Source organism: Oncorhynchus kisutch, linkage group LG12, assembly GCF_002021735.2.
Source record: "Oncorhynchus kisutch isolate 150728-3 linkage group LG12, Okis_V2, whole genome shotgun sequence".
NCBI lineage: Eukaryota > Metazoa > Chordata > Actinopteri > Salmoniformes > Salmonidae > Oncorhynchus > Oncorhynchus kisutch.
The window spans coordinates 25,201,818-25,214,676 of record NC_034185.2 but is presented as its reverse complement, the minus strand read 5'-3'; the positions used below and the strand labels follow the sequence as shown (position 1 = coordinate 25,214,676).

The window sequence follows — 12,859 nt, the reverse complement described above, 5'->3', positions numbered from 1 at the left end:
CCGGCTTTAAACTTCTTCACAACAGTATCTCGGACCTGCCTGGTGTGTTCCTTGTTCTTCATGATGCTCTCTGCGCTTTTAACGGACCTCTGAGACTATCACAGTGCAGGTGCATTTATACGGAGACTTGATTACACACAGGTGGATTGTATTTATCATCATTAGTCATTTAGGTCAACATTGGATCATTCAGAGATCCTCACTGAACTTCTGGAGAGAGTTTGCTGCACTGAAAGTAAAGGGGCTGAATAATTTTGCGCGCCCAATTTTTCAGTTTTTGATTTGTTAAAAAAGTTTGAAATATCCAATAAATGTCGTTCCACTTCATGATTGTGTCCCACTTGTTGTTGATTCTTCACAAAAAATACAGTTTTCTATCTTTATGTTTGAAGCCTGAAATGTGGCAAAAGGTCGCAAAGTTCAAGGGGGCCGAATACTTTCGCAAGGCACTGTATATATACGAAGAGAAGGAAGAAACTACCTTGCAGCTGGCGGGACACCATAGAAGAGGTTTTATAGACTAGGCTGTTAAGTGTACTGTTAGACAACAGTCTCTGTCATCACACATTTCACAGCTCTGCAACAAAATCATCGGCACCTCCTGTAATCTCAGAAGGATTGCAAGATATATGCCAGAGCAAATTCTCAAATAAATCTCACAAGCTATCATCGGGCTCCCGAGTGGAGCAGCAGTCTAAGGCACTGCATCTCGGTGCTTGAGGCATCACTACAGACCCTGGTTCGATTCCTGTATCACAACCGGCCGTGATTGTGAGTACCATAGGGCAGAGCACAAATGGCCCACGTTGTTAGGGTTTGGCCCAGGGTAGGCCGTCATTGTAAATAAGAATTTGTTCTTAACTGACTTGCCTGGTTAAATAAAGAAAATCATCCATTGTCAAATGAACTACTGCTCTGTCGTCTGGAGTAATGAGCCTTTTTCATGAAATTCACCACTCTGGTAGACCAACCACTATATAAATGGATATGGTCAAAGACATAAACACATGGAGCAGAACCAAGACCACCAAAACCCAAATTAGAGCAGGGCAAAATAGCTTTTAGTTTCAGAGCAGTGAAGTCTGGAACTCCTTGGCAGAAAGTTTTTTAAAAACTTGCCAAATAGTTGTTTTACGAGATTAATTCATAAAATATCTTGAACAACTAGAGTCGGTCTAAGGTTATTGTAACACTGTATGCTATGTTGTATTTCAATTCATATATGCACACGGGCTGGGGTGTGTAACTCGTAATAGGAATGTGGATCTTTGTGCTTTTACTTTGCTTTTGTTTTCTCATTTCTGGATGTTTTTACATTTCTTAAGGACTCTTGGAAGACTAGCCTTTGGGCTAAAGGAGATCCTAATCAAATCAAATAATGTTAGTATTGAAAATGAAGGCTGTGTCCGTCACAGCTATTGTACCGCATGTAACACAATAATAGACCTGCAATTAAAGACACACTGTACCTGTTCAGCTCTCTGTAATAATATCACATTGCATTGAATGAGTTCCAGGGATTGTTTGAACAGTACCTCTCAGAGATTAAGGCACACTGGTGGACAGAGAATCAATCAGTCAAATGTATTTATGAAGCCCTTTTTACATCACCCGATGTCACAAAGTGCTGTACAGAAACCCAGCCTAAAACCCCAAACGGCAAGCGATGCAGATGTAGAAGCACGGAGAGATGATCAGAAAAAATGTATCTTTCTCACTTGGGGCCTCATTTATCAACCGTGTGTCAATTTCATACTCAATTCTGGGGTACATGGAGATTCTGGGATTTGCAACATTGATGTCTTCATTGATAAATCACAGCCATATTCTATACTTCCAGAAGTTGTGTGCACACATGGTTTGAGATATGCTTAGAGATAGACACACCTTTGTGTGTGCACGCACCTTTGATAAACGAGGCCCCTAGAGAGGAATGAAGGTGAACCCAGGGTGCAGAACTTTGGGAGTATGAACAGCTCATTGATAAGAACAGCCATCTCTGCCTTTAGATGAGGAACCATTGGAGTCAGTCCCTGACAAGACAACTTCTCTCAACATGTATTCGTGTTTTTAATATTCTACACACTTTTCTAAGATCACACTGCAGATTCCTCAAGCCTATTGCACATCAATATTTTTCTTTAGACCGAAACTAAGTCAGAGTTTAAGGACATTGAATTTGGATTTCCTTACAGGCATAGAAGCAGCTCTCTAATGTGTATTATTTTGGTTGCCTTATATAATGGCAACATTAGTGCTATAAACTGCCATTCTCAAGCACACAAACCGCTGCTGTGAAGACCATTGAATTAGATGTAGTGAATATCAAGTGGTTAGTCTTGTTTCACTAATTGGCCCTGCTTCTGTTTTGACATTGCTCACATTCTCGATAAAATGTGATAAAGTCTGAAGCCAAATTGAATTAGCCTATGATGCCTTGCCAGTGACATGCCAATGGTTGTAAATAAAAAGATGAGCCCCTTCATACACACGTCCCATTCAAATACGTTCTCTGGACTTGATTTATTGCATCTCCTTTGACTCATTTTAAATTTGAATCTCTAAAATGATGCTGTTCTTGACTTTTGTCTTTTTTGTGTGCCAAAAGTATTAATTTCATTTGGTTCCTCACCACCTACTCCTGGCTGACATGTCTGGCTGATGGTGTGAATGAAAGCCATTAGGACTCAAGTCTCTGGTCTTAGAGTTAAGTGATGTTCTGCTGACATCTGCAAAGTCTCTGCTGCTACTGCTGCTTTGTGGGATTTCTGGGATGAGAGCGTTTACAGGCTTATCATTTGATGGTTGGTGAGATCCAGCCTCATTGGGGATGACTCTTCTTGCTTAGATATTGGATGAATCCCAATACTTTGAAGATGCTTCCTTTATTTAGCTCTTGTCCTTTACCCTAATTTCCTGTTAGTTATTACCTATTGTGTAATTTAGATCAGTTGGAATGAGGGTCAGTAAACAAGGTGAGAACGTTTTGAAATCTACAGTTGAATTTCCGAGTTTAGAGAGAGGGAGGCATTCCCTGAGCTGCTTGAGAGATGAGAAACGAGAGATTCATTTTATACACTGAACAAAAATATAAACGCAACATGTAAAATGTTGCTCCCATGTTTCATGAGCTGAATAAAAGATCCCAGAAATGTTCCATACGCACAAAAAGCTTACTTTGTGCACAATTTGTTTTACTTCCCTGTTAGTGAGCATTTCTCCTTCGCCAAGATAATCCATCCACCTGACAGGTGTGCCATATCAATAAGCTGATTAAACAGCATAATCATTATACAGGTGCACCTTGTGCTGAGGACAATAAAGGCCACTAAAAGTTTTGTCACACAACACAATGCCACAGATGTCTCAAGTTATGAGGGAGCCTGCAATTGGCATGCTGACTGCAGGAATGTCTACAAGAGCTATTGCCAGATAATTGAATGTTCATTTCTCTACCATAAACCGCCTCCAATGTCGTTTTAGAGAATTTGGCAGTACGTCCAACCGTCCTTACAACCGCAGACCACATGTATGGCATCATGTGAACAGTGACCCATGGTGGCGGTGGGGTTATTTTATGGGCAGGAATACGCTACAGACAACAAACACAATTGCATTTTATTGATGGCAATTTGAATGCATGGAAATACCGTGAAGAGATCCAGAGGCCCATTTTTTGTAAGATATCTTTGACCAACAGTTGCATATCTGTATTCCCAGTCATGTGAAATCCATAGATTAGGGCCTAATACATTTATTTCAATTGACTGATTTCCTCATATGAACTGTAACCCAATAATATCTTTGAAATTGTTGCATGTTGCGTTTATATTTTTGTTCAGTATAAATATGCTCTCTGTGTCGTTGCATGTCACAGCTGCTGTAAAACAGATTAATAGAGATATGGAATCCTGTACCGGACTATATACAGAGCAATATCAGTACAGCACTATCCCAAAGAACTAGTAAGACCATAGCCTACTAGGGAATGTTATGACATTATTCATTTATATTTACTCCGATGGGGTCAAATCTACCTGGTCTAGTTGTGTGATATATTCAAATCTGGAATGATTTGATTGAATACCATAATTGTACATCCATTATGCCTGTGCCCCATGAAGAAATGTATTTCACATTATCTCATTACCTATTATCTGTCCTACCTGTTGAGTAAGAAATTACAGCAAAGACCGAATAGAAACATAAATCATTTTTTATTACAACACATGGTAGAGTTGATAAAAAACCATTGTCAACTGATCAGTGTAACAGTAGGAGTTGGGAGGACATTATCTTCCACCAGTGGTCAAAATACAAAAATCACCCTGTCATCATCATACATGGAGAAAACCAGGGGCAGATTCTAAAGTCTCATTTCAATAGAATAGTGGTGCTGTAAGAAATGCTACCATTTGTTCTGCTATTGATCTACCATCAATACTTTTCCTTTTCAGCCAATGGGACAAATAGATCAGCCCTTTCCAGAAAGATATGAGAATAATACCAGCCAACTGGCAGCACCAGTGGCATGAGTATAAACAAGAACACTCTTAACACCCAGAGTCCTAGTACATTCCCATTTACGAGAAGAGGCCAAGATAACACTCTTAACACCCAGAGTCCTAGTACATTCCCATTTACGAGAAGAGGCCAAGAGAACACTCTTAACACCCAGAGTCCTAGTACATTCCCATTTACGAGAAGAGGCCAAGAGAACACTCTTAACACTCAGAGTCCTAGTACATTCCCATTTACGAGAAGAGGCCAAGAGAACACTCTTAACACCCGGAGTCCTAGTACATTCCCATTTAAACACCCAGAGTCATAGTACATTCCCATTTACGAGAAGAGGCCAAGAGAACACTCTTAACACCCAGAGTCCTAGTACATTCCCATTTACGAGAAGAGGCCAAGAGAACACTCTTAACACCCAGAGTCCTAGTACATTCCCATTTACGAGAAGAGGCCAAGAGAGCACTCTTAACACCCAGAGTCCTAGTACATTCCCATTTACGAGAAGAGGCCAAGAGAGCACTCTTAACACTCAGAGTCCTAGTACATTCCCATTTACGAGAAGAGGCCAAGAGAACATTCTTAACACTCAGAGTCCTAGTACATTCCCATTTACGAGAAGAGGCCAAGAGAACACTCTTAACACTCAGAGTCCTAGTACATTCCCATTTACGAGAAGAGGCCAAGAGAGCACTCTTAACACCCAGAGTCCTAGTACATTCCCATTTACGAGAAGAGGCCAAGAGAACACTCTTAACACTCAGAGTCCTAGTACATTCCCATTTACGAGAAGAGGCCAAGAGAACACTCTTAACACTCAGAGTCCTAGTACATTCCCATTTACGAGAAGAGGCCAAGAGGACACTCTTAACACCCAGAGTCCTAGTACATTCCCATTTACGAGAAGAGGCCAAGAGAACACTCTTAACACTCAGAGTCCTAGTACATTCCCATTTACGAGAAGAGGCCAAGAGAACACTCTTAACACCCGGAGTCCTAGTACATTCCCATTTAAACACCCAGAGTCATAGTATATTCCCATTTACGAGAAGAGGCCAAGAGAACACTCTTAACACCCGGAGTCCTAGTACATTCCCATTTACGAGAAGAGGCCAAGAAAACACTCTTAACACCCAGAGTCCTAGTACATTCCCATTTACGAGAAGAGGCCAAGAGAACACTCTTACCACCCGGAGTCCTAGTACATTCCCATTTACGAGAAGAGGCCAAGAGAACACTCTTAACACCCAGAGTCCTAGTACATTCCCATTTACGAGAAGAGGCCAAGAGAACACTCTTAACACCCGGAGTCCTAGTACATTCCCATTTACGAGAAGAGGCCAAGAGAACACTCTTAACACCCAGAGTCCTAGTACATTCCCATTTACGAGAAGAGGCCAAGAGAACACTCTTAACACCCAGAGTCCTAGTACATTCCCATTTACGAGAAGAGGCCAAGAAAACACTCTTAACACCCAGAGTCCTAGTACATTCCCATTTACGAGAAGAGGCCAAGAGAACACTCTTAACACCCGGAGTCCTAGTACATTCCCATTTACGAGAAGAGGCCAAGAGAACACTCTTAACACCCGGAGTCCTAGTACATTCCCATTTACGAGAAGAGGCCAAGAAAACACTCTTAACACCCAGAGTCATAGTACATTCCCATTTACGAGAAGAGGCCAAGAGAACACTCTTAACACTCAGAGTCCTAGTACATTCCCATTTACGAGAAGAGGCCAAGAAAACACTCTTAACACCCGGAGTCCTAGTACATTCCCATTTACGAGAAGAGGCCAAGAAAACACTCTTAACACCCAGAGTCATAGTACATTCCCATTTACGAGAAGAGGCCAAGAGAACACTCTTAACACTCAGAGTCCTAGTACATTCCCATTTACGAGAAGAGGCCAAGAGAACACTCTTAACACTCAGAGTCCTAGTACATTCCCATTTACGAGAAGAGGCCAAGAGAACACTCTTAACACTCAGAGTCCTAGTACATTCCCATTTACGAGAAGAGGCCAAGAGAACACTCTTAACACTCAGAGTCCTAGTACATTCCCATTTACGAGAAGAGGCCAAGAAAACACTCCTCATGAAACGTACGTTAATACAGGAAAAACAGTCTCATCTAAAAAGCTGAATTGCGGTGACTCAAAGGTAGAGTTCCACAGTCCACATCGTGCTTTGAAAACACCTAAATATTCAGTAACACTTAGTCCCAACAGCACATCATTGCCTTTCAAGTTATCAACCACTAAATGCAGTAGTTGGTGGTATATTATAGTGGTGGTAGCTGGTTTAGGTTCCTCATATTGTGCAGTTATTCAGATAACTTGATTCTGTTTTTCTTTTCTTTTTTTAAACACCATTTGGTAAATACAAAATGGATAAAAGAAATCTACAGTCATGAGTGGTACTGTTTTTCTTTAACCATTATCCCATTAGATGATACTTCATTTTTCAAGCCTATTCAGTGGTAAACAGCACAAACATGGCAAGACCTTTGAAAAATGATACTGCTACAATGTGGTGTGCTTCTTTAAAAATCACACCTCGTCCAAAGAATATATCATCATCATCATCACAACAAAGTGTTTTCACCACGTCATAAAAACAACAACCAGCACGATTAAACACTGCACTCAGTAACAGATGTGTTCAAGAAACAGCGAATAATCACCAATAGAACTCAGCCACAACACAATATATCTCAACACTAAACAGTTAAGAGCACAACTCTAATTTAGCTACATCACTTAAGAGTATTATCTTTCAGGTCCCAGATTTGCAGCAGTGAAAGCAGTCTTTCCTCCCAGTAAGGGTTCTAATCAATCTGGAAAGCTGAAGTGTTAGATATGCAGTGGGTACGGTAAATGCAGTCTCCACTAAAGCTGACATTGCCTTCAAATTTCAATCACGCTGTAAAGCTGAACTTCCGCAATGCATATTGAAAAGAGCCCCGTCTTTAAAAAAAATGTTTTTTTACGGCAGTGTTTAACAGTAAGAATGTTAAACCTAGCCTGTATAGATTAGACAAACGATTGTATTGTGTAAAAGTGAAGCACATTGTGCTTCTAGAGAGGATTTTAAAACCAAAGTCATACACTACATGGCCAAAAGTATGTGGACACCTGCTCGTCAAACATCTCATTCCAAAATCACGGCGATTACTATGAGGTTGGTCCCCCTTTGTTGCTATAACAGCCTCCACTCTTCTGGGAACGCTTTCCGTCAGATGTTGGAACATTGCTGCGGGGACTTGCTTCCATTCAGCCACAAGAGCATTAGTGAGGTCGGCACTGATGTTGGGCGATTAGGCCTGGCTCGCAGTCGGCGTTCCAATTCATCCACAAGGTGTTCGATGGGGTTGAGGTCAGGGCTCTGTGTAGGCCAGTTAAGTTCTTCCACACCGACAAACCATTTCTGTATGGACCTCGCTTTGTGCTTTTTCATGCTGAAACAGGAAAGGGGCTTCCCCAAACTGTTGCCACAAAGTTGGAAGCACAGAATCGTCTAGAATGTCATTGTATACTGTATGCCTCTTCCAGAGTCAGTTTGGAACTCGGTAGTGAGTGTTGCAACCGAGGACAGACGACTTTCATGTGCTACGCGCTTCAGCACATTTCCACTTCCCAATAACAGCACTTACAGTTGACCGGGGCAGCACTAGCACGGCAGAAATTTGATAAACTGTCTTGTTGGAAAGGTGGCATCCTATGACAGTGCCACATTGAAGTCACTGAGCTCTTCAGTATTGGCCATTCTACTGCCAATGTTTGTCTATGGAGATTGCTTGGCCGTGTGCTCGATTTTATACACCTGTCAGCAACGGGTGTGACTGAAACAGCCAAATTCACCAATACATATACTTTTGGCCATGTATATTAAGCTGGTTATTTTGTGCTTATAGTCTTTCAGACGGCTGGTGCCAATAGTGTTGGCCTTGATGGTATACTGTCAGACTAGCAGCACCATTCACAATTTGATCGTTAGAATAAAAAATGTTAATTAGAAACACAAGAACTGATATGTTCTCAGCTCGTTCAGGATTCAAGAAAATGAGACTGGATTTCAATTCTGCTGCAATCTTGAAACTATTTAGATTGAGGAAGACATACAATGATTTATCATTTCCGTTTGATGTGCATAGCTTGTTTAACCAAAAGCTATCAAATGTTATATTGTTCAGTTGGCACCCTCCTGGATATCTGATGACTTTTGAATACTACAAAAAAAAATGGAAACAATCTTCAACACCGCATCATGGCAGTTGAGATGGCATAGAAGCCTTGATTTGACTGATGTGTCTGTCTTGTGGTGTTCAGTTCAGTATTTGCATTCTTAACTTCAAGATTCTGTGATAGGATTCAGAAAGGCCTCAGGTTAGGAGCTACATAATATTATCAGACATGTTTTCGTATATGTCTGTATGCTGAAGTGTAACAGAGTTGACATTTGAAGCAACACGTCACGGTCAAATTCTCTTGGGATTAAAAAGTTAATGTTCTGGCTAAGCTCCAAAGCATCATTGTCACAAGCTTTGATTTCCTTAAAAGATGAATTGATCCGGGCCAGGTTTCCCAAAAGCATCTTAAGCGATGGTTCTAATGTTGAACTTAGCCTTAAAATGCTTTTGGGAAACCGGGCCCAGCACTGTATCTGTGAGAGAGGGTCTATAGAGACAGAGACAGGGGGGATAATCTAACAGAGAGTCAGTGTCAGGGCTGGGGTTTAGCAGAGTACTCAGCAGGCTCTCTGCTTGACTGCCCTGGTCTTTGGCACCTCTCTGTTCCCCTCACCTCAAGCCTACAGTACCTCCTGTTTCCTCCAACTCTTCTCTCTCTTTCTCCCCTCACCCTTTCACTTCCCACATCATCACACGGACTACAGCTCAGCCCAGCAGATAACTACTTAACATCCTCTACAGATTTAGGCATTACAACAACCGTTCAGTCTATATATTAATTATATTGAAAAAAAAATAGATGATCAGTCACACTATTTGATCCTTTTTACATAACGTCAGCATACTGTCGGCTATTTTTTTAACCCACAGACTCTGTTTTTAAAAATGAATCTTCACATTGTAAAAGGAAATTAAATGTGACTGTTGCTCTCCTACACAAAAGCACACAGGCTATACAAAAACTGATTTTTTAAAAACGATGTAGAGAATCCAACATATGTACTTCTCTAAACGCATGAGAGGTCTTGATATGTCTTCATGCAATTTAGGCATCAGTCCTTCATTAAAAACATAATAGATATGTATGCAAATGTATAATGTGGCTAATGCATGTGTGGAGGTGTATAATGAAACACACCTCTTGTTCAGGCTTTTGTTCGTCTGGTCATGAAGGACAGGAAATATATACCTTTGATATATTCAATGTATGTGTTCCTACTGGATGTCCGCCTCCAGTTTAGCACTGAGCACAATGTCATCATCTTCACCCTACAGAAGAGGCTGGCAAAACCCTAGAAATACTTTTAATTATCATATACACAATGTCAGGTGAACATATTTGAGGGTGTGTGAGGCGGACTGGGTGGTCAGAGTGGAGACCAGGAGAATGCAGTCCAGTTCCAAGGAGTCTCAGATGCGGATCTGGTAGCCGTCGGTCAAAGTGCTGAGTTCTGCAGGCTTTCGATCCAGAGCCGCAGGACTGAGAGAGAGAGAGAGACAAGACAGATGTAGTGTCATCATTTAGAGCAGTAAAAGACAAGAAGACAATCAAAGTAAGACCCAGTCACTGAGGAACTGTATGGGCACATCAGACACACTCAATAACTTCCTATTGAAGTGACAGTATCCTTAAAAAAGTACATATATATATATTCCATCTAGTTTGTTTAATATAAGGAATGTGAAGTGATTTAAACTTTTACTTTTGATACTTAAGTATATTTAAAACCAAATACTTTTATACCTTTACTCAAGTAGTATTTTACTGGGTGAATTTCATTTTTACTTGAGTCACTTTCTATTAAGGCATCTTTACTTTTACTCAAGTATGACAATTGGGTACTTATTCCACAACTGGACACACTCAATAACTTCCTGTTGAAATGATTACAGTATTGGACACCTCTGACCCACTCAATAACTTCCTATTGAAATGATTACAGTATTGGACACCTCAGACCCACTCAATAACTTCCTATTGAAGTGATTACAGTATTGGACACCTCTGACCCACTCAATAACTTCCTATTGAAATGATTACAGTATTGGACACCTCTGACCCACTCAATAACTTCATATTGAAGTGATTACAGTATTAGACACCTCAGACACACTCAATAACTTCATATTGAAGTGATTACAGTATTGGACACCTCTGACCCACTCAATAACTTCCTATTGAAATGATTACAGTATTGGACACCTCTGACCCACTCAATAACTTCCTATTGAAATGATTACAGTATTGGACACCTCAGACCCACTCAATAACTTCCTATTGAAGTGATTACAGTATTGGACACCTCTGACCCACTCAATAACTTCCTATTGAAATGATTACAGTATTGGACACCTCTGACCCACTCAATAACTTCATATTGAAGTGATTACAGTATTAGACACCTCAGACACACTCAATAACTTCATATTGAAGTGATTACAGTATTGGACACCTCTGACCCACTCAATAACTTCATATTGAAGTGATTACAGTATTAGACACCTCTGACCCACTCAATACCATAGTACCCTCCAAGCTCGTCATCAAGCTCGAGACCCTGGGTCTCGACCCCGCCCTGTGCAACTGGGTACTGGACTTCCTGACGGGCCGCCCCCAGGTGGTGAGGGTAGGCAACAACATCTCCTCCCCGCTGATCCTCAACACTGGGGCCCCACAAGGGTGCGTTCTGAGCCCTCTCCTGTACTCCCTGTTCACCCACGACTGCGTGGCCACGCACACCTCCAACTCAATCATCAAGTTTGCGGACGACACAACAGTGGTAGGCTTGATTACCAACAACGACGAGACGGCCTACAGGGAGGAGGTGAGGGCCCTCGGAGTGTGGTGTCAGGAAAATAACCTCACACTCAACGTCAACAAAACTAAGGAGATGATTGTGGACTTCAGGAAACAGCAGAGGGAACACCCCCCCATCCACATCGATGGAACAGTAGTGGAGAGGGTAGCAAGTTTTAAGTTCCTCGGCATACACATCACAGACAAACTGAATTGGTCCACTCACACAGACAGCATCGTGAAGAAGGCGCAGCAGCGCCTCTTCAACCTCAGGAGGCTGAAGAAATTCGGCTTGTCACCAAAAGCACTCACAAACTTCTACAGATGCACAATCGAGAGCATCCTGGCAGGCTGTATCACCGCCTGGTATGGCAACTGCACCGCCCTCAACCGTAAGGCTCTCCAGAGGGTAGTGAGGTCTGCACAACGCATCACCGGGGGCAAACTACCTGCCCTCCAGGACACCTACACCACCCGATGCTACAGGAAGGCCATAAAGATCATCAAGGACATCAACCACCCGAGCCACTGCCTGTTCACCCCGCTGTCATCCAGAAGGCGAGGTCAGTACAGGTGCATCAAAGCTGGGACCGAGAGACTGAAAAACAGCTTCTATCTCAAGGCCATCAGACTGTTAAACAGCCACCACTAACATTGAGTGGCTACTGCCAACACACTGTCAATGCCACTGACTCTACTCCAGCCACTTTAATCATGGGAATTGATGGGAAATGATGTAAATATATCACTAGCCACTTTAAACAATGCTACCTTATATAATGTTACTTACCCTACATTATTCATCTCATATGCATACGTAGATACTGTACTCTATATCATCGACTGCATCCTTATGTAATACATGTATCACTAGCCACTTTAACTATGCCACTTGGTTTACATACTCATCTCATATGTATATACTGTACTCGATATCATCTACTGTATCTTGCCTATGCTGCTCTGTACCATCACTCATTCATATATCCTTATGTACATATTCTTTATCCCCTTACACTGTGTATAAGACAGTAGTTTTTTTGGGAATTGTTAGTTAGATTACTTGTTCGTTATTACTGCATTGTTGGAACTAGAAGCACAAGCATTTCGCTACACTCGCATTAACATCTGCTAACCATGTGTATGTGACAAATACATTTGATTTGATTTGATTTGATTTAACTTCATATTGAAGTGATTACAGTATTGGACACCTCAGACCCACTCAATAACTTCATATTGAAGTGATTACAGTATTGGACACCTCTGACCCACTCAATAACTTCATACTGAAGTGATTACAGTATTGGACACCTCTGACCCACTCAATAACTTCATATTGAAGTGATTACAGT

The 12,859-nt window shown here is 41.4% G+C and overlaps 1 protein-coding gene across 13 annotated transcripts in view; it reads right to left on the bottom strand.

The window, feature by feature from the left end:
- Positions 1-4,198: 4,198 nt before the first annotated feature.
- Positions 4,199-12,859, bottom strand: part of vash2 (vasohibin 2) — a 41,235-nt gene continuing 32,574 nt past the window's right edge. For 3 of the 13 annotated variants that reach the window (XM_020496562.2, XM_020496563.2, XM_020496564.2), the window contains one exon: positions 4,199-10,187. In XM_020496562.2, the coding sequence (XP_020352151.1) occupies positions 10,118-10,187 (70 nt within the window). In that variant the 3' untranslated portion in view covers positions 4,199-10,117. Of the gene's footprint in view, positions 10,188-12,859 lie in introns of those variants that run through there. The other 10 variants (XM_031837201.1, XM_031837202.1, XM_031837203.1 and 7 more) reach the window with 10 other exon arrangements.